Source organism: Felis catus, chromosome A2, assembly GCF_018350175.1.
Source record: "Felis catus isolate Fca126 chromosome A2, F.catus_Fca126_mat1.0, whole genome shotgun sequence".
NCBI classification, from domain to species: Eukaryota; Metazoa; Chordata; class Mammalia; order Carnivora; family Felidae; genus Felis; species Felis catus.
The window spans coordinates 61,310,666-61,337,048 of record NC_058369.1 but is presented as its reverse complement, the minus strand read 5'-3'; the positions used below and the strand labels follow the sequence as shown (position 1 = coordinate 61,337,048).

At 55.8% G+C, this 26,383-nt stretch overlaps 1 protein-coding gene across 1 annotated transcript in view; it reads left to right on the top strand.

Annotated features, from left to right (window-relative positions):
• The window catches only part of GCK (glucokinase), a 39,435-nt gene that overhangs the window by 7,914 nt on the left and 5,138 nt on the right, over window positions 1–26,383 (top strand). The window contains 3 exon segments of the mRNA NM_001083954.1: window positions 23,996–24,158; window positions 24,674–24,828; window positions 25,765–25,884. Coding sequence (NP_001077423.1) covers window positions 23,996–24,158; window positions 24,674–24,828; window positions 25,765–25,884 — 438 coding nt within the window.

Here is a 26,383-nt window from a genome sequence, read left to right as displayed (position 1 = left end):
GCTGGGGCCGAGGTGCAGGGGACCGCAGCGGTCTCTGCTGTCCAGGCCCTGACCCGGGGACCCCGTGTCTCTGGCATGCGGTGGTCTCCTGCTATGTGTCACTGTCTCGGTACTCACTCTGGCAACTTGCAGGATTGTTTGTCCAGAATTCACTACCAGGATGGAAATCAAGTATAACACATGGGCTGGGTCCTGGCTCAGGGTGTCCTGTGTCCGTCCTTCTCCCAAGAGGGTGTCAGGGTGTCATCCCTCATTTGCCATCGGCCTGGCTGTGAGTCACTGATGCCAGGCCGGGTGCCGAATGAAGGAATAGCACTTTGTGTCTGTTTCCAGACTCAGAGGCTGAGATGGGGGTTCTGGGGACGGCGGCTTAGACAGGCGTGCCGTCCACGGAGCCTGCGTGGAAGTGAGACACAGAGCAGGAGCCGGGCGGAGCCAGGCAGTGACATGGGCTCAGCTGGCCCGAAGCTGCAGCCTGACCCCTGGGGGCCACGGAGGGAAAGGGGCCAGCCTTTAGTACCCCTGGGGTGAGTCCTTGGATAATCTGGACATTTCCATCACTCACAGCAGTGGGGCGTGGGGGGTGCCAGGGGGAGGCACCAATGCAGTGCACGACCTTCGGACCCTTATGTGGCTCAGATGGAGCCCCTCATTTCAAGCCCACTCCATCCCAGTACAGGATGCTGGGGAGTCGGCAGGTGGATGCCTAGTGAGCACTACAGCCCCCACGTCGGTTGAGACCATAAATGGTACTCACCACCTCCCTGAGCTGTGCGGGGGACACACGCCGTCTGTCTCCGCCTCCAGGCTCCCTTGTGAGCGGACATCGTGTCCACACCGAGCTGATCCTGGGAGCCGCCTCCTCGGTAGCAGCCGTTAGACCCCACACACGTGCCTGTGCCTGCAGACATGTCTGTGTCCCTCCTTCCCACACCATTCGTGGCGCTCAGCCCTCGGTCCTGCTCCTTTGGGCCACTACTCACCCCTGCCTGTGGGCCTACGTACGTCTTTCCCTCGGGCCGCCTCTCTCCACATAAGGTGAATAAACGGGTGCTTTATCCAAATCGCTGACCAGTGAGAGGGCTCCCCTCACCCCTGTCTTTCGGGGCCACCCCTGAGTGGTCCCGCTGCCACTCACACACAAACGCACTAACACACCAAACCGACCTGTCCGTGAACCACATGTGGGGTGGGTTTCTGAGCTCCTCCAGTCCCTGCTGTGAGGCCATATGTGTGTGAGCAGAGGGAGAGGCATAGGGGCATCCGTGCAAGAGTGGGAGGTGACGGGAGGGTGTGGACCACCTGTTCCTGCAGCTGACCCGTGCCCTCTGGGCCCGCGCAGGCCTGATTCCATCTAATGACAGACTGCTGCTGGCCCGGCCTGCTCTAGTGACTCAGTGGGTCCGATGGCCCTGAGCTCCTGATAGGCAGTTCTGGCCACATGGGCACCCGGTGTCCCACAGTCGGATGCTCCATCTCTACCAGGGCCCTCTGGCACACCAGGAGCTGCTCTTCACGTGGTGTCTGGTCCTCAGCGGCGGGCGGCAGGGGCTTGGTCCACAGCCCAGGGCTCTGGTCTGTGACGCTCCCCTCAGGGTCTAGCACATTCTGCATGTGTAACATCTGAGTCAAGCCTGCCAGGTCAAGTGGCGTCAGGGTCCAGACCAGACACAGAGCCCTTTCCTTCTCTGGCTCCACTTGAACTGTCAGCCTTCTGTTTTATCTGATTGATACGGTGGAACAGTATTGCTAAGTGCACGATATGCTGCCTCCAAAATCCAGAGCGGCCTCTATCAAACATGTACCTTGTCCCGTGACAAAGAAGGCACGACCACTTGTCACTTACTTTAAAGTGATTGTCCTGGCTTGTCCCAGAACACCAGGCCCCCACACACTTCACTGACGTGGCAGGTCCCTGGATCTTTCCCAGAGAGCGTGTGTCTCACCAGGACACCGTAGTTCTTTTTTTTTTTTCTTATTCAAAAAAAATTTTTTAACGTTTATTTACTTTTGAGAAGAGAGAGGCAGAGCATTAGTGGGGGAGGAGAGAGAAAGAGGGAGACACAGAATCTGAAACAGGCTCCAGGCTCTGAGCTATCAGCACAGAGCCCGACGCAGGGCTCCAACTCACGGACTGTGAGATCATGGCCTGAACCAAAGTCGGATGCCCAACCTACTGAGCCACCCAGGCACCCCATGGGACACTGTAGTTCTTACCCCTTCCTGCTCTCGGTGCGTCCTGCCTGGCGTCCTGCCCACTGTCACAATGCCATGCGTCGGTTCCGTGGAGTGTCCAGACAGCCTGGGCCTCGTGGTGCTGAACTGTGGTCGAGAGGGGAGAATTCACATCACTTTGGGGCAAGACTGTGAAAGTAGGCTCGCTGCTCCTGCTCTTCCTTCCTGAGGGGTATTGAAAAACCAGATGTCCTAGTCCGCTCAGGCTGCCATAACGAAATACTGTAGACACTCCTTCCCGTCAGTTCCAAAGGCTGGGGGTCTGACATGGAGGCACCAGCAGGGCCGGGTCCTGGCCACCTCGCGGTGCTGGTGGGGAGAACACGAGCTCCCACCGCTTCACGGGGCCCAGCTTCGTGACCACCTAACCCTACTCACCTCCCAACATCGTTGGGGGACAGCTTCAGTATATGAGCCCCGGGGGGTGGGGGGCACAGGCCCTAACAGCACGTTTGCCAGGCTGGTAGCTGCTTGCTGTGAACGGCACTGCTCGGCCCCAGGAGTCCTGCTTCCAGCATACCAGCTGCAACCAGGCTCCCCTCTGAGTGTGTGTGGGTCGCCGTCCTCTGCCCCAGTCCCACCAGTCCTTATGGGGACCAGACTGTAGAATTTAACAGTGATAGATGTGACCCACCACCCTGAACCTCCATGTCTCTAAGAACGACAACGATTTCTGTCATTCTTCTCAGTATTGATGCTTTTCTTTTGGCTGGCAGGTGTGTGTGTGTGTGTGTGTGTGCATGTGTGTGTAAGCGTGTGGTGTGTGGGAGTGTACGTGTGCCAGTGTATGCATGAGTGTGCATGTTCCACGCATGAGTGTGCATGCAGGAGTGCATTGTGAGAGTGTGCACGTGCGTGTGCATGCATGCGCGTGCACATGCATGAGTGTGCATTAATGTGCAAGTGTGTGCACACATGTGTGTGCTTGTGTGGGATTGTGCATATGTGCCAGTGTGTGGGTTAGTGTGCATGGGTCCGTGCGCAAGTGTGTGTGTGAAAGTGTGTGTGTGTGTGTGTGCACGTGTGTGAGTGTGTGTGCATTCAGAGGCTTGCACCTGGCCTTCCCTGTTACAAATGTGCTTCTTCTGTAGGCCAAGGAACCACTGTGTGGGTTCTGGCAGCAGCTATGTAAATCTATTCCAACTCTACATTCAGGATCCAGGGAAGGGAGCACTGGGTGGCTGGGGAACCAGCAGATCCTGTGTGAGTTGGACAGAGGCCACCTCACCCCAATGTGCTCCTAGGCTAATGGGGGAGACATGATAGCACTTTGGGACCCTAGATATCAGTGTCAACTGCCATGAAATAGTCATCAAAATATCCCAGTATCACTCTTACCCAGTGTCTTTAAGAACAGGCACACCCAGGGGCGCCTGGGTGGCGCAGTCAGTTAAGCGTCCGACTTCAGCCAGGTCACGATCTCGCGGTCCGTGAGTTTGAGCCCCGCGTCAGGCTCTGGGCTGATGGCTCAGAGCCTGGAGCCTGTTTCCGATTCTGTGTCTCCCTCTCTCTCTGCCCCTCCTCTGTTCATGCTCTGTCTCTCTCTGTCCCAAAAATAAATAAACGTTGAAAAAAAAATTAAAAAAAAAAAAAGAACAGGCACACCTTGCTTTGTTAAACTTCACAGATAATTGTGTTCTTTACAGAGTGAAGGTTTGTGGCAGTTCTGTGTTGAGTAAGTCTCCTGGCACTATTTTTCCAACAGCATTTGCTCACTTCATGTCCCTGTTCCCATTCTGGTAATTCTCATATTTCAAACTCTTTTGTTGTAATTGTTGTGGTGATCTGTGTTCAGTGATCTTTGATGTTAGTATCGTCATTGCTTTGGGGTGCCATGAACCACGCCCATGCAAGAAGGCAAACCTGACCACTAAATGTGTTCTGACCACTCCACTGACTAGTGTCTCTCTCCCTCTCCTCGGGGCTCCCTGTTCCCTGAGACACAACAGTATTGAAGTCAGGCCAATTAACAACCCTACAAGGGCCTCTGCTTGCTCAAGGAAGAGTCACATATCTCTCACTTTAAATCAAAAGCTAGCGGGGCACCTGGTGGCTCAGGCTAAGCATCTGGCTAAGCATCTGGCTCTTGATCTCGGCTCAGGTCATGATCTCACGGTTCATGAGTTTGAGCCCTGTGTCAGGCTCTGTGCTGACAGTGATGAGCCTGCTGGGGATTCTCTGTCTCCTCTCTCTGCCCCTGCCCTGCTGGCATGTGCTCACATACTCTCTCTCTTAAAATAAATAAATAAACTTTTAAAAAAGCTAGAAAGGACTCATCCCAGCGAGAAAGGCATGTTGAGAGCTGAGACAGTCCGAAAGCTGGGCCTCCTGCACCAAACATTAGCCAAACTGAGAACACAAAGGAAGAGTTCTTGAAGGACATCGCAAGTGCTACTCCAGTGAACACACGGACCATAAGAGGGTGAAACAGTCTTGACAGTTTGAAAGGTCTGGAGAGAAGATCAGACCGGCCACAACATATACCCTTCAGCCAAAGCACAATCCAGAGCAAGGCCCTGACTCTTCGATTCTGTGAAGGCCGAGGGTGGGGGAGCTGCAGAAGAAAAGTCTGGAGCCAGCAGAGGCTGGCTGGTGGGATTAAGGGGAGAAGGTGTCTCCACGACATCCGAGTGCAGGGCGAGGCAGCAGGTGCTGACGTAGAAGCTGCCACCCGTCATCCAGGAGGTCTGGCCAAGAGAATTCTCGAAGATGGCTCCACTGACCCACAGAATCTCCGTGTAGATGGAGCAGCCTCCTTCTGGAAGGTGCCATCGTGGACTTTCATAGCCAGAGAGAAGTCAGTACCTGGCTTCAAAGGACAGACTGACCCCTGTGAGGGGCTAACGGCTGGTGACTCAAAGCTGAAGCCAGTGCTCAGTGACTGCTCTGAAGATCCCAGTGCCCTTGGGAATTATGTTAACTCTGCTCTGCCTGAAGCCTGGATAAGACAGCACATGGGGTGCCTGGGTGGCTCAGTTGTTAAGTGTCCAACTTTGGCTCAGGTCATGATCTCACAGTTGGTGAGTTCGAGCCCCACGTCAGGCTCTATGCTGACAGCTCAGAGCCTGGAGCCTGCTTCAGGTTCTGTCTCCTCCTCTCTCTGCCACCCCCCACTTGTGCTCAGTCTCTGTCTCTCAAAAATAAAGAAATGTAATAAGAAAAAAAAAAAGCCAGCACATCTGCTCACAACATGGTTTACCAGATGATTTTAAGCCCACTGTTGAGCCCACAATGGCCCAGAGAAAAAAGATTCCTTTCAAAATATTGCCATTCACTGACGATGTGTCTGGTCACCCAGGAGCGCTCATGGATGTTTCCATGCCCTGACACGGCATCCATTCCTCAGCCCGGGTTCAAGGAGTCATTTCCACTTTCGAGTCTTATCGTTTGGAAGTACATTTCGTGTGGCCACAGCTGCCATCGGTGGTGATCCCTCTGATGGATCTGGGCAAAGTCAACTGAAAGCCTCTGGAAAAGATTCACCGTTCTGGATGCCATTAGGAACTTCCGTGATTTGTGGCAAGAGGTCAAAACCTCAGCATGAACAGGAGTGTGGAAGGAGTTGATTGCAGCCTGAGGGAGGGCTCTGAGGGGTTCAGGGCTTCGGGGAGGAAGTCACTGCAGGGTGGCAGGAGCAGCAGGAGAACCGGCATCAGAAGTGGAGCCTGAGGGTGGACCTGAACTGCTGCATCTCGTGGTTACTGGACGTGGGGTCCATTCCTGGTGGAGATGCCCTGACAATTGTGGGAACGACACAGAGGACCCAGGATATCATGTGGACTTCGTGGAGGGGGCTGCGGCAGGGTCTGAGCAGTTTTGAAAGAAGTTCTGTGGGTAAAACGCTGTCAAACGGCACCACACACCAAAGAGAAAACTTTGGTGAAAGGAAGAGACTATCAGTGCAGCGAACTTCCCTGTTGTCTTATTCTGAGCAGTAGTCACGGCCACCCCGGCCTTCAGCTGCCACCACCCTGATCTGTCGGCAGCCGCCAGCCTCGGGCAGACTCCCCACCAGCAAAAAGATGACGACTCACCGGAAGCTCGGAGGATGGTTAGCACATTTTAGTGATAAAGTGCTTTTAAATTAAGGTGTGAACGCTGTTTTGTAAGACATAATGCTGATGCACGCAGAATAGACCACAGTGTAGTTTCAACACGACTTTTGTGCACACTAGGAAACCAAAACGCTTGTCTGGCTCACTTTATCGCGGTGCTCTGGAACCGAGCCTACAGCACCTCTGACATACGCTGGCAAATAGCCACGGATCCCTATCACGTGCACCTGCTGTGGCGTCACAGGCTCCTTCCTCATGGGCACTCAGTTCCCCTTCAGTCGGCGAGTTCTGGACCTGGGAACTCACTTGCCCAGGTTTGGAAGCTATGCCTTTCTGTTGGGACTCTCCACCGGGGTGGCCGACCTCAGCCTTGTGCTCATCCTTTCTTGACCCTAAGGATACAACACCCTGTTAGCTTTCTCCTCAGAGCCCTGTAGACTAAGCCCCCGGGCAGTGAGTCTGACCTTGTGGCCCAGCACGGTGATTATGTGCATTTTACTTCTGGTCTCTGCCATTAAGGGATCTGTCACCCCCCACTGCCACTGGCTGGGCATCCAGCCCTGGTCGAGGGAGGACAGCTCCCAGTGAGCCTCTCGGCTGGCGTCCCCGCACCAGCATGTCTCCTACTGCCTTGGCAAATAGACTGTCCTCCCTGCCCTCCCAAGAGCATGGCCAGCATGTGGGTTTTTAATCTCATGGAGCAGAACAGTGGTGATGGACCCATTTCTCCTCTTCTGACCACTTCCTCCACAATCTTCAATATAAACTCAAGCACTTAAAGTGAGTATTGCTTTTCTCAAACTTCCAAGAACTACCCTCAGCAACGTACTGAGCCGTCTCTCGTGACCCTTGCCAGGGTGCTAAGTCCTGCACCACTGAGAACACCCGTGTCAGCACAGTCTCTCTCTCCTCCTGTGCAGTGTGCCTCCCTTGACCCTGCACCTGCCGGTACGTGTCAGCGGGGCTCACAGCTCCTCGGGCATATTTCCTTCCCCTCCTCTCCTTGGTGGGTTCACCGCCTCCCCAGCTGGGCCACCCTGACATGTGGCCCTCGGTGTGGCCAGGAGGCGAGGCTAAAGCAGTTTCTGATGAGGGCTCGCCTTTCTCTTTGAGACTTCTGCTTGGTCTTCACGTGAGAGAGTCTCCTTCTACAACAAAGCTGTTCTGTGAGCCCAGAGGGCTCCTGGCAATCCTCACACCATCTAACCACACGCTGAGAAGACCAGTCACGTGTCCCTCTCCTCAACTCCTTGCTCGATGCCACGTTGACACACCTGAGATGAGCCACGGAGTATCAGCACCATGCGAATCAGAAGATGCCGCCACCTGCCGGCACCTGGCTGCACCCTGCAGCCTCTTCTGGGCCCTACAGTGTGTGCAGCACCTGCCCTCCAGCTCCGCCCACCTTTGGCTGCAGGGGACCAATGCTGCCTGGCAACCTCTTCCTCTGATGCTTCCTTTTAAATCCAGAGCCCCGAGCCAGCCGCTTCTTCTGTTTGGTGATCGTACCACCTCTCAGTGGCCACTCAGGTGCACTGACCCCTCCCCCAGAGCCTTGGTCCCAGACCACGTGGGTGGTGGCTCCCTTGGGCAGCAGGGGTGGGTGGGGGCCTTCGATGAAGCTTCTGAGAGCACGCTCAGAGGGTAAGACTGGGTGGACGCAGATTCAGGTCTGATCCCGCTAGGAGCTCTGGAGCGTGAACAGCGTCATGAGTTCCTCCATCATCCCTCCGGAGGGACAGATGCGGTACCCCTGTAGCAGACCACCGCTGGCCGGGGTCCGGCATGTGGAGGCGAGGGCAGCCAGGCTTAGCAGACGAAAGTTCAGAACGCCCAGTTAAATTTGAATTTCAGATAAACCACTAACGAAATGTGAATAAATGTCCCCAGTCTGCCGGTCCTAGGCGTGCGCGATGTCGCCGGTATTTCCGGGTGGGGTGACTTCACAGATGGATGGGGATCTCGGCAGGCCCCACACAGTGTATTACAGACAGGACAGGTCTGCAGCAGCTCCACACAAACATCCACAGTTGAGAGCTGAGGGTTAAGGAAGTAGGTACTTCGTGCTTTACATGCTTGCTACTGTGCAGAACTCCTAGGTGGACTGTTACACAGACAGAGTTTTAGTGACATTTGGAGATTTAGATGGAGTTTTCAGGTGGGCATCCTTTTTTCCAATTAAAACAAGTGGTGTAGGCTCCTCATGTTGGGAGTCAGGTCCCCAACACGTTTCCAAGGCTGCTGCACAGGTCACGAGTGCAATTCAAGCACCGTAATCAGGACACTCCGTGGGGAGCGGCGTCCTCCCAAGTTTGGCCAGTGGAGCAGTTACTCCCGGAGCAAGTCAGAGGGGCGAAGACAGCGTTTCCCTTGATCCTTCCAGACATAGTGCACCCCACCCCCCATGTCTGCAGCTGGCAGGGCCAGAGCGAGGGGGCAGTGTGTGGGGAGCCCCAGACACAGCCACGGGCTCTCAGACATGGCCCAGGCAGGTCAGAGGGTCAGGTCTCAGGAAGGTCGATCTGCTCACCCTCTCTGCTCAGGTCAGTTTTCCCAGAAAGCCATAACCTGGAAGGGAGTCCAGTCCAGCTCCTGCCTCGACTCCCTGGGCCTTTCTTGAGCCTGCCGTGTTGAAAGTAACTACGGGTTTGAGCCCCACGCCTTGCTTCCCACATGCGGCCGGTGTAAACACTGAGAGTCCTTCAGGCCGCACCAGCCAACACTGAACTTGTCTGCAGGGTTCAGAATCTCATATAACGAACAGCCTGGAGTAGGTGGTTCGCAGCCCAGCACAGTGCTGGCCAGACGCCAGGCTCTGGGTCAGCTCCACTGACTATCTTGGCCTGCAAGCCACAGCGCCTCAGTCCAACATGCCCAGAGATGCTCCAAAAACAAGAAGGGCAGGACTTCTGCCCGTGTATCGTCCCCCGAGGCCTCTCTCTGCACACCTCTGGACATCTCACAAAGGAGGGTGTGTAACAGAAGGCTGGTCCGTCCCCCAGCACCGGGTGCATTGCCAGCGGGCCCTTGGGCGAAACAGAGGCTCCCTGGACACGAAGAAGGGGGCTGGGTGGTGGTGGCCGGAAAGAGCGTGAGCCCCCACCCCTGGGAGCGTGGGCAGCCCCACTCATGGCCCAGGAGAGGCCCACCCTTCTGGCCCGAGCCAGGGCCCATGACCCGGTTACAGAGATGGCTCCCAGGCCACTCTGGCCTCTGACTGTGGGGTAGCTGCTGAGCCGTGCGAACCTGTGAAGGGCTGGGGTGTTCCCTGGTGTTGGGGCCCAGGATGGATGGGGTCTCGCTGTCCTTTCAGCGGCTTCTCATAGCGATGCTGTCAAGCGACGTGTGGCTGTGAGCCGGAGAAAGAGGAGCGGGACATGGCAGGAGCCGTGCCTAGTGACCCAGGGCCTCCTCGCCCCCCGGGGACGAGGACGGCTCTGACTCGGGCAGAGCTGGCCAGGGCAGGGAGACTCAGCTGTCGTCCAGGCGACAACAGTCCTGCGGAACGCTGGGCTGCCTCTGCGCAGGTCTGGGCGGGGAGCATCGCCGGCTTCACAGGCACACAGACAAACCCACGAGGACGTGTGCTTGCCTGAGCCCTGGGGAAGCTGGGACCATGAAGCGCAGGTCCCAGGCCCTCCCGGGGAGAGCCCTGCCGTGCAGGCAGGCAGGCAGGCTGTCTCTAGAGCCCTGTATCTCCCCTCCTCTGGCTGCACCCCTGTTCCCCTAGCCTCATCTGCTGCTCTTGGAGATGATATGCAGGCTGTAAAATTTACCTTTTTAAGTGTGCAGTCTGATGACTTTTGTCAAATGAACACAGGTAACCGGCATCACCATGAGAATACCGTCCAGAGATTCTGTCTCCCAAATAGTTCCCTTGGCCCCTGCTCCTGGCTGTCAGCACCCCCTCCCTCTCCCAGGCCCTGGACACCATTGGTCTTTGGTTTTGCCTTTTGTTTCTTTTTTTTTTTTTTAAGTTTATTTATTTATTTTGAGAGAGAGTGTGCAAGCAGAGAAGGAGCAGAGAGAGAGAGACAGAGAAAATCCCAAGCAGGCTCCGTGCTGTCAGCACACAGCCTGATGTGGGGCTCAATCCCATGACCTTGGGATTGTGACTTGAGCCAAAATCAAGAGCCAGATGCTTAACTGACCGAGCCCCCCAGGCGCCCCTGAAGGAAGCCTTACCTATAAGTCAGAAAACTTTTCAAGTTCCCTTTCTCATGTCTAAAGTTGCCTGTGGATGCCTTTAGTTTATCCTTGATCAGATTACCAAGACTTTGCTATTTTATTGTCCTTTTCCAAGGGTTTGGGGTTTGCGGATCAACTTTACTGTTGGTTTTGTTTTTGTGTTTTCTGTATCAGTCATTTCTGCTTTTACCATTATTGAATTTTTAATTTTAATTTTCTTTAGGCTTACTTTGTTTTCTGCATGTTAAGGTTTTTAGCATCCTGAGGCGCATGCTTAGCTCACTGACTTTTGTAAGGGTATGAAATGTCCCTTTGAGCACTGCTTTGGCTATTAGCCATACGTTTTGTGTTCAGAACGCTCATGGTTATTCATTTATAAAGGGTCAGTAACCAAACTCAAACTTCCTGTTCAGCCCAAGTGCCATTTACAACAGCCCCACTTGCTGGGTGTGTGTTAAGTTCAAGCCACTGTGAGTGTCTGTGTTTCTCCAAATGCTTCTGGAATTGTCTGCTGGCCCCTGTGCAGGGAATGTCACTCTCTACCTGCCATTTTCCACCCACACACAAGGGCTGTAGGAAGGAGACATGAGAGGCCCCGTCCAGAGCCCCGTCAGTCCCCTCCACACCCCCGAAAGACGCCGTGCTCTGCCAGCGTCAGCTTGAGCTGGTTATTTGCTTATTTCTTCTGCCAGATTGTTCGCAGCTACAGAACTGAACATGAGTCACTTCCGTAACCTCAGACAGAGCACAAATTAGGTACTTGATAATGGTAACTACAAAGCGATTCAAGGCCCTTTCTGATCTCTGTTTTTGTTACTGATGCTATCATTCTGGGTATTAATTAGGCCACGCTTAATTGCTGTAGCCAATTCACCAAAACAGGAAATATGTCAACTCCGTGGACTTGTATCTCTTACTCCCCTAATAACCAGGTGCAGGTGTTAGCCAGCCACTGGGACCTCTTCCTCATCTCCCTGCCCGAGTAGCCCACATAAAGTTTAGAAAGACCCTGGAAGCACCATTCACTTCTGAAAAGCCTGACCCACAAATGGACAGATCATTTCTGCTCAAATTTCACAGATACGAGTCACTGCCAGGGAGGCTAGGAATATAGAACGCAGGCCAGCCACATGCCTGGTGCTGTTACCATGGTGCATTGTGGCCCATACCTGGCAGTCTCTTCCACGGTCCACACACCCGGCCACAGCATGTCCACGAATGCCTATGTTCTTCATCATGGGATGCACACTCATCGCCTATAAAGGCAATGACACCAAATCACGCGCAGCCTCCATAGCAGGGGCCAGTGTGGGCATCTCCACTGCGTACACGCACCACTGAGGTTGAACCGGTGATCTGGGAGCCATGGAAGCTTGTGTTCTTCCACACTTCTGGGTGAGGGGAGCACATGCAGGTGTCTTCAGCAAACATCCACATTGAAAGAGGGAAAGATAGAGAATACAGAAGATGGGCAGGTGGGGACACGTGTCTCCAGGGACTCAGGTTGCTCCCTGTGGAGAAAAACCATTGGCACAAGCCTCACACTTGGGGGGATCCGTCTGTGAGCCAACATTCCAAGAAAAAAACCCCTTCACACCCTACTTCTCTATGACAAAGGTTAAGGCCCACGGGTTATTCTGTGGCTTGAGAGAGCAATGGAATTTTCAGGCCACACGCATCAAGCTTTCACAAAACAATTCTTCAAAAACTACGTAGACGTACCACCCGCAGGCTCACAGACAGTAACAGTAACCGGGCTGTCTCTCAGTCATGGTTTTCACATCTACTTTCTTCCTTCCTCCATAACCCTAACCCTAACCCTAACCTCAGCTGTAACCCTAACCCCTAACCCTAACTCTAACCCTAGCCCCTAACCCCTAACCCTAACCCTCCCCCTGGTGGCTTAGTAGCATCTAAGGTCATGGTGACAGGGCCTTACCATCAAATGAGTCTTCGCCATAGGGCCGAGGCTCTTTGTTAACCAGACAACTGAAGGGCCCCTCTCAAAACACACTTCAGGCTTATGTCCAATCCAGGGGGTCCAGAAGACGCTGACTTCCCTGCCCTGCTCACACCCCCAGTGCGAGGCGACTGCAGAGTGCATGCTTGAGTGCTGACCCGTCTGGGGAAGGAAGAGACATGATTTTACTGTAAAATAAGCAGCGTGGCCGTCAGTCTCTCTCTCTTTCCAAGTAGGTTCCACGTCCAACATGGGGCTTGAGCTCTCCACCCTGAGATCAAGAGTCACGTGCTCTACCGACTGAGCCAGCCAGGCACCCCCAATTCTCTCCTTTTTTATTGTGGTAAAACATAAAATTCACTACTTGAACCACTTTTTACATGTACAACTCCGTGGCACTGATTGCATTCTTGATATTGTGGAACTGTCACCATTTCTTCCAAAACCCTTCCGTTGTCCCAGCGAGAAAGTCAGGAAGACCTCATCCCTCCTCCCACATTCCCCTGGGAGCCACGATCTGCTTACCGTCACTGTGAATGTGCCGTATCTAACGTCAGCGGGGTCACCTACCATGTGTCCTTGGGTCTGGCTTAGGTCACTGAGCGCAGCCTTTGGGCGCCACCATTGGGCGCGTGTCAGGACCGGATCGCGTCTCATGACTGAACAGTGTGTGTGCCCGCGTGTTCTGTTTGCTTGTTTGCCTTCCGGCCGTGGTAATAGCATGGTGACAGATACTGACGCATAGGTGTCTGAGTCCCTCGTTTGGGTTCTGCGGGGAGTGTACCCAGGCCCGCAATCGCTGGGGGGCCGGGGTTTTCCACAGCAGCTGAACCAGTTCACACAGCCGCCAGCAGTGTGTGTGGTCTCACTCTCTCCACAACCCCAGCCACACGTCCTTTTGATGTGTAATCTAGCTGCCCGCGAAGGCTTCACGTGGCATCTCACTGTGGTTTGGTCTGTGTTTCCTAAATGTTACTGACGTTGAGCATTTTCTCGTGTGCTTTCTGTCCACTGGTCTGTCTTCTCTGGAGAAGTGTCTGTTCACATCCTTTGCCCGTTTTTCAACTGGGTCGTTTGTCTCTTTGTCGCTGAGTTGTGAGAGTTCTTTGTACTAAAACCTGCATATCAGACCCTCATCAGACAGATCCCGTGGGTGTCATCTCACTGTCCTGACAGCGGGCTTTCATGTACAAGATTTCAACTCTGATAAAGTCAAATTTACCTATTTTGGGGGTCATATTTAAGAAAAATCATTGCCAAACACAAGGTCATGATTTGCACATACGTTTTCCTCTAAGAATTTTATGGTTTGAGGGGCGCCTGGGTGGCTCAGTCGGTTAAGCGTCTGACTTCAGCTCAGGTCACGATCTTGTGGTCTGTGAGTTCGAGCCCCGTGTCGGGCTCTGGGCTGATGGCTCAGAGCCTGGAGCCTGCTTCTGATTCTGTGTCTCCCTCTCTCTCTGCCCCTCCCCCGCTCATGCTCTGTCTCTCTGTCTCAAAAATAAATAAACGTTAAAAAAAAATTAAAAAAAAGAAGAATTTTATGGTTTGAGCCTTCTTGAATGTGTATATTCATGTATTTCATTATGTCTGGGAAGTTGTTTCCCCATGTTTTTTCCAAATACTTTTTCTGCCCCTTTCCGTCTCTCATCACCTTCTGGGACTCCTGCAATACTCATGCTGATGTGTTTCATGGCACCCTGAAGTTTCCTCGGGTTCTGTTCATTTTCTGTCACTCTTTTCCCTTTCTGTTGAGCACACTGGATAGCCTCTGTCTTCCCTTCGGGGTCACTGACTCTGTCTTCTGCCTGCTCACATCTGCTGTTGAACCCCTCTAGCATTTTATGTTTTTCATTTCAGCTATTGTACTTTTCAGCTCCAGAATTTGTGTGGTTCTTTTATATAACTTCTACTTCTTATTGTCATTCTCATTCATACATCATTTTCTTAATTCCCATTAGCTCTTTGTCTGTGGTTTCCTTTAGCTCATTGAATGTGTTTAATTGAATGTCTTTGGTAATTTCAATGTTTCCTCAGGGATAATGTCTATTAATTCTTTTTCTCCTATGAATGCACCGTATTTTTCTGTTTCTTTGTATTCTTTGTAATTTTGTTGTTGTTGAGAACTTGGCATTAAGTTTTTTTAAATGTTTACTTATTTTTGAAAGAGAGAGAGAGGGAGAGAGAGAGAGAGAGGGTGTAAGCAGGGGAGGGACAGAGAAAGAGGGAGACACAGGATCCTGACAGTCTCCAGGTTCCGAGCTGTTAGCACAGAGCCCGACGCGGGGCTCGAACTCACAGACTGTGAGATCATGACCTGAGCCGAAGTCAGAAGCTTAACCAACTGAGCCCCCCAGGTGCCCCGAGACCTTGGCATTTGAGTAGTATAGTATGGCAGCTCTGGACACTAGATTCTCCCCCATAAGGATTGGTTTTCTTGCTTGTTGAGGACTGCAGTTGTCCATTTGTATAGTGATTTTTCCAAACTATTTTCTGCAAAGTCTGTATTTATTTTTTAATGTTTTTCAAAGTCTGTATTTGTATGTGGTCACTGGAGAAGTTTCCGTTCTGATGTTTCTGCATCAGAGAAACCTGACCTGACAGAGAATTCCTTAAATATCTGGATTTAAAAACAAACAAACACACAAAAAACAAAAACAAAAGCAAAAACATTGAACTGGCGTTGTGTATCTCTCTAAGTCCTCTGCTACATGTGGCCAGGGAAGCTGCTGGGGCTGGAGCTGAAACAAAGACAAGGTGTACACTAGGCCCTCAAGAAACCCAGAGTAAGCAAAGTACACACACAGCCTCAGTCAGCCAGCTGCTCTCAGGACACGGGCTCTGTCCCCATGCCATGACAGGGATCAGGTGTGGCGGCTGGTTTGTGCACGCTGCTCACTCACAAGCCATCAGCAACCTCTCCCTTCTCTAGCACTCCCCTGGCTGCTGTAACTGTCTGATCAGACTCCCCAGTTCCAAAATACAGCAGAATCTTGGATTGCGAGTAACTTATTCTGCGAGGGTTCTGCAAGATGAGCAAACATTTCTAACAATTTTAATTTGAAAATGAGGGGCGCCTGGGTGGCTCAGTCGGTTGAGTGTCCGGCTTCGGCTTGGGTCATGATCTCGTGGTTCACAAGTTCGAGCCCCGCGTCGGGCTCTGTGCTGACAGCTCGGAGCCTGGAGCCTGCTTCCGATTCTGTGTCTCCCTCTCTCTCTGACCCTCCCCCCATTCATGCTCTGTCTCTCTCTGTCTCGAAAATAAATAAACGTTAAAAAAATTTTTTTTTCAAAAAAAGAAAAACGAGTGATGTCTTGCAATACAAGTTGTACGTGACGCCAAATGGCACACGATCACAACTGAGCCAATGGTTCCTCTCTCTCTCTCTCTCTCTCTTTCTCTCCACCATTATTTGTGGCGTCCCCCAATCATTCTCTTTTCAGATGATAAGCCTCGTTGATTTAGGGCAAGGCGGGTATCAAAAAGACTGTGCTCCCTGCCTGTCTCCTTAGAACACTACAAAATAATCGGCAGGCACAGGGACAGAAGATTGGCTTTAGACCCACATAGACCTAGAGTATGGGATGGCCTGTGTTCTAAACTCTGACCCGGGGGCTAAAGCAACCTCTGGTAGCAAAAATAGCTACAAGTTATCGAATAGCGTGGATAGCCAAGAATCTTATCTGCACTGTCCTGTCCTGTCAACAGCGCTGTGAGGGAAGGAAATTGTTATCTCCACTTTACTGATAGGGAAACTGAAGCTCAGGAAATTAAGTGACTTGCCCAAGTCCTACAGGCAGAGAATGGCTGTCAGTCTTCAGGCAGTCAGTCCTCACAGTCCTGTTCTACCCCAGCACTACCCTGCCTCCCCCACAAGGGGTCCTGGAGGATCCATCACTCTGCCTACCAATGTGCAGAACCCTTCCTCTCCCTCACTCTCTGCCCCTTTCTGCCCAGGCCTCCTGCCCCAGCCCCACCTGCTGTCAGAAGCAAACCCTGGGCACTGCAGACCTCGGAGGCTGTGACGCTTCACCTGCCAGCTGAAGCTGAGGTCTCTGAACATTTCCAGCCTGGAAGCAGCTCCAGAGGCTATTTCCTGACCCCTGGTGTGTGCTTGGCCTTGACTGACCTTCCAGCTCACCTGGGGTCAGGCTGACCTGGGGACCTTTCCCATGGGCCTCGGTTTCTCCACGTAAAAATTGCCAGCCCTGAGTTCACAGGTCATTTGTGGTCCACATAAAGCATGTGGGACAGCAGGCAGTGTGTGGAGGCCTCTGGGGGCTCGGTGTCATGACCCCTTATGTTCTGCGGCATCTAGGCTCAACTCCGCCTCACTCTGTGCCTGACACCCTCCCTCCCCTGGGCCCGGGCCGGCCCTCACACGAGGGCACAGCCAGTCTACCCCGCGGTAAGCAAACACTTGCAACACTGTGCTGACCTCCAGGCCCCGTTGCATCAGTGCAGAGAGACCCCGCACAGGTGCCCCTCGTGCTGGGTGCTCTGGCCCTGTTTTCTATCCCATGGGGATACAGGGTCAGCCAAGTTGAACAATTTAACTGTGAACCTCCATCCTTCAGAGCCTGGACTCAGTTCTTCTCAGGAGACCTCCCCTTAGGACCTGCCTGTCCTCCCAGGCTGGCACTGGCCAAGCCTGTGAAGGGTGAAGAATCCAAGAGAGAGAGCGAGGTGGAAGCCACCATGTCTCTGACGGCCTCGCCTCAAAAGTCACACTGCCATTTCTGCAATATCCTCGTACTTACACAGGCTAGGCCTACTCAGCATCAGTGGGGACCGCACAGGGGGCAAATGACAGAGGAGGGCTGGTTGGAGGCCCTCTCGGAGCCAGCACATTCTCTTTAGATGTCACGGGCATCTTTCCACGCCAGCAAAGGCAGATCAGTCCTACCATCTTCCGTGACTCGTGAATGTAGCGTAACTGATTGAACTGGTTCCCTGTACTTGGATATGTAGGTCACGTGCCACTTTTTGTTTGTGTGTGCCACTTTTGATCCTAGAACCTCTACCACTAAACATGTCAGATTATTTCCTAGAGCTAAATTAAGAAGAAAATGAAATAGTGCTGTTGCTCCGCTTTCTGAGTGATCAAGGGATGAGAATGGTTTCCTGTGACCCTGTTCTGTCACATGTCCTGCTGCCTCTCCCCATTAAGGGGGGGAGCCCACTGTCGGGCAGCTCTGCACTGTTGTTGTTTTTAAGAACCCTTAAGCAGAAACTATGTTTATCCACTCCTCTTTAGGACCACCCTTGAGACACCAAAGGCTCTAAGTATGTCCCTCATAAGCCATTGTCTCTGAGGTCCAGCCTTTCCAGGACCTTCTTCTCTGGACAGGTCAGACCCTCATGTGGAGTCCAGTACTGAGCCATTTGGTGTCACCTCCGCATCTAAAGAGGAAGCAGTGACATGGGGCAACTGGTGGTGCATAGGAGGGCTGGGAGTCTGGCTCTGCAGGACTGACTGGTGTGGGGACGTTGGGACCTTCTTCCTGCCACACTGGACACCCAGAATGCAAGGAGGTGGCCCCAGGAACGGGCTCTGGGGAAGGATGCACGCTGGTCAGAGTGCAAGCTAGAGAGGGCAGTGCAAGTCCGACAGACTAGAAAGGTGGAGGCCTTGTCCACCCCTGCCTCCAGGAGGAGAGAGCCAGAGGACCCGGAGCCTCTTCCCAGGTGCTGTGCACAGGAGAAGGGCAGCTGGTCCAGAAGCCCTGCCCCATCCAAACCTGGAACGAGTGCCACTGCCTCGCACACACAGAAAAAACAGTGGCTCAGAGCCAGGGACTGGTGGGTCAGTGACCCATCACACTTGGGTGTAGTGAAGGCGCTTTCGCTCTATTTTAGGAAAGGGATTGATCTCGTCAAGGTTTTCTTCTGGGTGACCGCACTGGCCATTGGCGGGAGAGCCTGGCATTCTATCCACCCACCATCCCTAACCCTAATCACTCAGGAGCCCCTGCTAATTTTAGCATGGCCTGGCAGGTACCACGGGGCTTGACAAGTTCACTCCGCGGGCGGGGGGCGCTGTGCACCATCCAGCATCCAGCGGGAGTTCCATCCTGGACATTGCAGGCCCAAAACCCAAGAATGACCTCCTGACCTTTAGAGGCAAGTTTTGACAGTTTGGAGGCAGTTTACGGTTTACAAGCCCGGAAGGAAACAAGTATTTGTCACCTGGGGGGGATGGCCCTGGGCCCTCCATCCGGCAGACGGTCCCCCCACCTCCCCGCCCCCTACCTCCCACCTACCTCCCCGCCCCCTACCTCCCACCTACCTCCCCGCCCCCTACCTCCCACCTACCTCCCGCCCCCTACCTCCCACCTACCTCCCCGCCCCCTACCTCCCACCTACCTCCCCGCCCCCTACCTCCCACCTACCTCCCCGCCCCCTACCTCCCACCTACCACCCGGCTCCTCCACCGCTCACCCCACTTCTTCTCCCGCCCCGCCCCCGTCCCCTGGCTCCGCTCTCATTGGCCCGAATGAGGTCTTGCGCACTCCCACGGACCAATCCTGCGGCTGATTGGCCGAAGGGACACGCCCGCACCCCACCCCCAGAGGAGGGGAGGGGAGCCTTGAGCATCCAGCTCTCTGGGGGGTCTGCCTAGGCCAGGAGAGGGTCTGGTCCCCACCTTCTCTCCCGCCTACCCGGGCGCAGCACAGCCCTACCCCCACCCCACCCCCACCCCCGCCCCCGGAGCGTAGGAAACACAGGTCGGACCCCTCTTCAGATGAAAGTCTGCCAGGGATCCTCTGTCCCCCCCTCTGGCCTGTGCCGGCCAGGCTCTTCCCTGCCCCTCCATGTGTGGGGGCTCTCCACTGCGGTTTCCTGCCCCCCAGCGTGCTGACCACCAGCCCTGGCACATCCGAGGACTGGAGGCCACATGGACTAGTCCTGTCCCCTCCCCAGAATCACTGGGCAGCTAATCCCCACACCACTGTGCAGAGGTCGTGGACATCGCCCCACGGCCTTGTCCCCGCGCCTGTTGTCAGCCCTGACCCCAGGCAGGCCCCCTTTGCCCTCTGCCCTGACCGACCTGGTGGCAGTGGGCAGAATATTTCAGCAGCTGCCTGATGGGCCCAGTAGGTGCAGAAGCCCCGGGCAGTCTGCCGAGGGCAGCTTTTTGGCAAGGTGGCCCACACCTGCCCAGGTGGACCTCAATTTCTAGGGCTGCTGCCCTCCCTGCCCCTCAGCAGGTAGGAGTGTCCCCACCTCCCCAAAATCCTACCTCTTGGCCCCTCGGAGAGATGGCAATGGATGCCATGAGGAGCCAGACCCAGATGCCCTTGAATCTGGTGAGGGTCATCCCAGAGCCACGAGGGTGGTTCCTTGGGGGCACACAGGGCAATAGGTTCAGCAGAGCAGACGTCGGATGGTGCTGTGCCCCTGGAAGGAGGCATCTGGGCCAAGAGGCAGCTGTGCCTGTCACTGGCCCTGTCACTGCCTATCCTGACACCCATGGTGCAGACTTGCCAGGAGGGGTCTCTAGGGTACTTGCTCCTGTGCCAGCAGGCTGAGACTGCTGTAGGCCCCTGAGAGTCAGGGACTGAGGTCCCTGAGCCCGTCCCATCGCTCTGGAGGGCAGTGGGGGCCCTGCCACGTGTCTAGCTGCAGCCTGGCCCCTGTGTTCGTGGGACCTCGGTGGCTGTACACACAGTGGGCAACCCTGGGCCAGTTGCCCACATATTCCTGAGGAAAAGGATCCCCAGTGCCAGTCCCAGGCCTACCATGAGGACCAGAAGAACCAGTTGGACATGCCCCCGAGTCGGAGAGCACTGGGCAGTCTGTCTTCCTGCAGAGCCCAGGCCAGGGCGCCAGAAACACTGCCTGGAACGTGGGGGAGACAATCAGCAAGAGACCCCCCCCCCCCATGTTTGGGTATAGACATGAGCCCTAGTGATGTGTCCTGTGGCCTCCTCGTAAGCAGGGGGTGGGTGGTAGTTGTGGGGAAAAGGGGGACAGGCTCTGTGTGAGCTTTGTTCTCCCAAAGCTGGGTCTGGAGGGGCAGGCAGCTTCCTGGAGCTTCTCAGGCAGCACCATGACTTTCCCAGGCAAGTCTTTTAAGCCAGTGTGACTGACAGCAGCATGACACCCGTAGGAGACTTTTGTAGTGGGGTCTGGGCCCTGAAATCGGGCAGGAAGCAGCCCAGTGGGGTGGGGAGATGGGCCCCCGGCTGGCGCCGTGGGCTGGGGAAAGTTTCCTCATTTGTAAGAACAGGGACCCCTACGGTACCTGGGTCCTGGGGTGATTTTGCAGGATAAGGGAGAACTGCAGAAGCTCTGAGCAGGGCCTGGTCTGGGATGTTCCCAAGGAATCTGTGAGGCAGACTCCCACCCCATGACTTGAGCCCCACCCATGTCCCCCAGACACTCAGCCTTGAGGGTGGAGGGGGCTGCGCAGGTCAGAGCCCCTCCTGTCAGGGTTGGGTGCTGACAACATGTGGCATCTGCGGGCCCTGATGCGTCTGAGGGGTGTGCACCTCCCACAGTGAGAGGCAAGGTCAGCTGGAGGCCAGTGTCAGCTTGCGGCCAGCCAGAGTATTGGACCACTGCCACAGACCCTCCCAGCATCCCTCCCCAGCCTGTACCCCCAGGAACAGGGAATGAACACAGCAGGGTGGGCAGGAGAATGAATGGGTCCCCACGGTCCTGCGGTGTGGACAGTGCTGGACCCTGCAGTGCCCAGCTTGGGCAGGGCATGCTGCGAGGGCAGGTGACCCCGTGTTCCCTGCATGCCCCACATTGCCAGACATGGGCCTCCACACCACACAACCTGCCCAAGCAGTGGCCGCCCCAAGACCTACAGTTACAGAAATGCCATCAGAAATCCAGATTTGCCTGGGAAAGTGCCTGTATTTAAACGTTGGCAGCAAATTTAAGTTTTTGAGAATATTGCACTGGACAAATGAAACCCACATTGATGCAACTTTATTTACAGAATGGAATCAGGTTCTAGTGAACAAACATCACCTCACGGGTTCACTCCCCCTCAGACAAGGGGCTTCCTTACCTTGCATTGTCCCCTCCCTCCCCTGCTGTGTTCTGTCCTCTCCCTGCTGTGCAGTATCCCCCTCTACTGTGTGCTGTCCCCTCCCTGCTGTGTGGTGTCCCTTCCCCTCTCTGCTGTGCAGTGTCCCCCCTACTGTGCACTGTCCCCTCCCCTCCCTGCTGTGCACTGTCCCCTCTACTGTGCACTGTCCCCTCCCCTCCCTGCTGTGCACTGTCCCCTCCTTGCTGTGTGGTGTCTGGGAAGGGACGGCAGGGACAGGAAGGTCTGGGTGACATGGGGTCTTCTAGAGTCCCAGCCGGCCAAGCACCATGCTGTTGCAGAACAGGATCTTGGACAGAAGTTGCTGGGTGGAATGAAACATTAGTAAGTCCAGGTTGCTCTTTGACCAGGTGTGTGACTTCCTGTGATCTCCGGGGTTCCACAGAAGGGTCTTTCTAGAGGACCTAGAAGCCAGCCGGCCAAGCTGGGGTTTCATCCAATGTCAGTGGCAGGGAGCCAGGTGGGCCTGGACACAGAGGGTGAAAAGCCTCTCCTGTACTGGGCTCCAGCCATGCCGAGTGTGTGTGTGAAGGGTGTCACAGCAAATGGGCCAGGACGCGGCCCAGCAGGGCCTGAGGCTGGACCTGCGCAGGGTCTGCCTCTGTTTCGCGGAGTCTGCGATGTCTTACAGTCGGTCCCTGGGATAATTCTGTGTCGGGAAGCCGCCCAACAGCCTCTTGAGGGCCTCAGCTCTTGCATGTGCAGCCTCGGGCGCTGGCCAGGAAGCGAGCTGGCTGACGCACCTGCGCTTGAGGTTCTTAGAGCCTTCGCTCCATCTGGAAGATGAGCAGCTGCTGGTGGCTGCTCCCCGTGCTCTGTGACACTGTGACACTGATGCTGTGACGCTGTGGTGCTGTGACACTGTGATGGGATGGGAGGCAGCTTATGTGGTGCACTCAGCTCCAGGCACGGCGTGTTGGCAGAATTCTGCAAATGTTAATGTTTCTACTCCTTCCTGGCACTTTATGTTTGCGAGACTGCAGCCCCAGGCCTCTGTGAACGCGCCTGGATCGCTTCCCAAACGGTGAGAGCGGTGAGGGCGGTGAGGGCGTCTAGCGCTGTGCCCTGGAGGGACAGCCTTGGGCAGGGACAGCCTGGAGCCGCAAATGGCCCTGCAAACACTGGTGTGTGGTTCTGTGTCTAGTCACAAAATTTATTCAGCCCCATCCCTTTGTGACATTCCTTGGGCTCAAACTCTAAGTATGGAGACTCGAAGGGTCCTAAGGGAATGTCACTCGAAAGGAGACATGGTCCCTAAGCAAAGGTCTGTGTCCATCAGAAATGCTGTCGGGTGCAGGGAATGAAAGCCCTGCCTTAACTGCGGCTTTCGGTGATCAGTGTTCGCTCCCCCATCACTGCCTGGAGGTGGGTGGGTACAGAGCCAGCCAAGATCCGCGACCCCCTCAGGCGGGGCCGCCCTGCCTCTCTTCCCACCGTGGGTGGTCTGCCAACAGCTCTTCCCTCAGCCTTGCCTCCACCTTGCTACAGGGCAGCTGCTCTGGTGCCGGTCATCACACCCTTATAAACCTGCATTCACAGAATGGAGGGGCACTGACCTTCCAGGAAGGGACGGTCCTGCTAAAGCCAGGCTTCTCTCCCTGTCATTGGCTGGAACTGGGCCACCTGCTTGACGCTCAACCAGATCCCCAGCAAAAGGGCGCAGGATAGCTGTGCTTGGCTTAGCCCCGTCACAGGCTGTCCTTGGGGCCTGGGGAGGCACTGCCTTCCTCGAATGTGCTACACCTGTGCCTCCGTGCACACTGCTCCCCTCAGTCCCTGGGCATGGATTCATAGAGGCAGGACAACCAGAGCTTTCTGGCGGTAAGGCCAGCTGCCCGCTGGCCGCCAGACAGGCTCCCAACAGGCTCTTGCAGCCATGTCCCACTTACTGTCCTGGGCGGCACTTTCCTCCCCCCACGGCAGGCATCTGCAGTACCGAGGGGGGCTGCCCTGTCTGCACCCCACCCTTCGGCATCCCTCAGGCCACACGTGTTGAGGGACTGCTCTAGGAACTCTGCTGTTTTCATCTGGGACCCAGGGCCAGAGGACGAGGGAGGCCCTTGGTGCGTGTGGGACCCCTGCACCCCCAGCTGCCCTCACCCGCCCAGCTGCCCTCACTCCCCCCAGCTGCTCTCTCCCCCCAGCTACGCCTGCCCCCACAGCTGCTCTCTCCCCCCAGCTGCCCTCACCCCTCCAGCTGTCCTCACCCCCCCAGCTGCTCTCACCCCCCCAACTGCCTCTCCTCACTAGCTGCTCTCTCCCCCCCAGCTGCCCTCACCCCTCCAGCTGCCCTCACCCCCAGCTGCTCTCACACCCCAACTGACTCTCCCCCCCAGCTGCTCTCACCCCTCCCAGCTGCTCTCACTGCCCCCCAGCTGCCCTCTCCCCCCCAGCTGCTCTCACCCCCTCCAGCTGCCCTCACCCCCTCCAGCTGCCCTCACGCCCCCAGCTGCTCTCACCCCCCCCAGCTGCTCTCACCCCCACCCCCGCAGGCAGAGCAGATCCTGGCGGACTTCCAGCTGCAGGAGGCCGACTTGAAGAAGGTGATGTGGCGGATGCAGAAGGAGATGGCGCGAGGCCTGCGGCTGGAGACCCACGAGGAGGCCAGCGTGAAGATGCTGCCCACCTACGTGCGCTCCACCCCGGAAGGCTCTGGTACCGAGGCCTGGGACAGGCAGGGGCGGGACCCACTGGGGAGCTGGTAGCTCCTCACCTGGAGGCGGCTGTCCCGGGTCCCAGGGGGCAGAGGCAGCCAGAGTCCGTGCTGACAGCTCGGACTGTCCCCAGAGGCTCAGGACGGCTCCACTGGCCCAACCCTGCATCTTAAGGATAACTGCCCCCTGCCGCCACCTCAGGAAAACTGTTTTTGTCATCTCGAGAAACCGGTTCTCTGTGGTCAGTGGGGGGATCCCCAAGCCCAATCCCGAGTCTGGGCCCTTCACTTGGCCTTCACTTGGGCCCTGGGCTTGGCGTGACTTTGTCTGAGGCAGGGGACTCCCACTGACTTCCCTAGCTCACCTTTGACTCTAGGGATCCCCAGATGCCTGGCGCCAGCAGCCCCTTGTCCAGCTCCTCTGAGCCCCACCCTGCCCTCCTCTCCTTCCCTCCCTGGTCTTGGGGTCCTGCCGGCTGGCACCCAGAGGCTGATGTGCTTCTCCCTGTGGCTGCAGAAGTTGGGGACTTCCTCTCCCTGGACCTGGGCGGCACCAACTTCAGGGTGATGCTGGTGAAGGTGGGGGAGGGCGAAGAGGGGCAGTGGAGCGTGAAGACCAAGCACCAGATGTATTCCATCCCCGAGGACGCCATGACGGGTACTGCTGAGATGGTGAGCAGTGAGGGGCAGGGGCTGGGGGGCTGGGGGCTGGGGGGCCAGGGTGGGGGCTGGGCATCAGGGGCCAGGGGCCCGTGGGGCTGGGGCCAAGGCGCTGGGGCTGGGAGGCCAGAGGACTGGGGATGGGGACCAGGGGACTAGGGGTCAGGGGCCTGGGGAGCTGGGGGCCAGGGGCTGGGATCAAGTCTGCCTGGGATCTCAGCACTCCCTCGTCCTGGCAGGACGGCCTACCTGTCCACCAGGGGCAGGGGCACCTATTGGCAGGAGAGCTACTCGGCCTCAGGCCCAGGGAGGGGGCTGAGTGGCCACCAGGCATGGCCCCAGCAGGTCACATTCCTGCCCAGTTTTCCAGAAAGGCCAGACATGTGACAGCAGCTGCGGGAACACGCCCTTCCAATGGGCACACAGCCCATTCTGCCGTCTCCCTATGTGTCACCCCATCACCTTCCACCAGCATGGACATCAAGTGGGGTGACTGCAGTCATCACGTCTGCCCATGGTGGGGGGACTCAGGAGAGGGTGCAGAAGTACAATGAGCCCTTGGGGGAGGTGGGCAGAGGCAGAGGGTTTCAAGGCAGGAATCCCGTGGCAGCCTGGGCCTCACCACACCCCTGCATGCTGTGGGACTGGACGTGAAACAAGGCAGCAGGGATGGTGCGGATGCCTCCTGCAGCCCCAGCTGCCAGCAGGGGGCAATACCCAGTGCTGCAGACAGGCCCACACGGGCAGGCTGGAGGCCAGCGGGTGGTGGAGACAGAAATCAGCATTATGGCCAGGGCTGTGCCTCTGTCCAGAGTCTGCGGCTGGATGTCACTGGGTCTGCCGGGAGGGACAGGCTGACAGTGCACGGCCTTGGGCAGGAGTCCCGCAGCAGGGGTCCCGCAGCCGGCTCTCCCATGGCTGACGGCCAGCTTGCTGTGTGTCCTCCAGCTCTTTGACTACATCTCTGAGTGCATCTCCGACTTCCTGGACAAGCACCAGATGAAGCACAAGAAGCTGCCCTTGGGCTTCACCTTCTCCTTCCCCGTGAGGCACGAGGACATCGACAAGGTGGGGCAGGTGCAGGGCCAGGGGCAGAGGGCCCCCATGAACCCTGCCGTGCCTTCACGTGCAGCCCCCCTTTGGGGAAGAGCCTTGGTCCAACCCGTGGCTCCATCACTTACCTTTCGGGAGACTTTGGGAACCGGTTACACGGCTGATGCTGTCTGCCTTAGTCCCCCAGCGCCCTACAGGCCGGCAGCACCATCACCCATCAGAGATCAGGAGACAGGCTCAGGAGGCGGTGCTGGGGCTCAAACACAGACTACCAGACACCAGCACAGCTGTGCAGCACCACGATGGGCTGAGGCTTCCCCTACGTGCACACACATGAAGTATACACACACGTGCATTATAGACGCTATGTACACATGTACGTGTCAACCATACACGCACATATACACGCAGGTCAATTACACGTACACACCAACACACGTTGGTTATACACGTGCATACACACATGTGTACATCATACATACGTACACCCATCAACTGTGTGCCCTGAACAGGT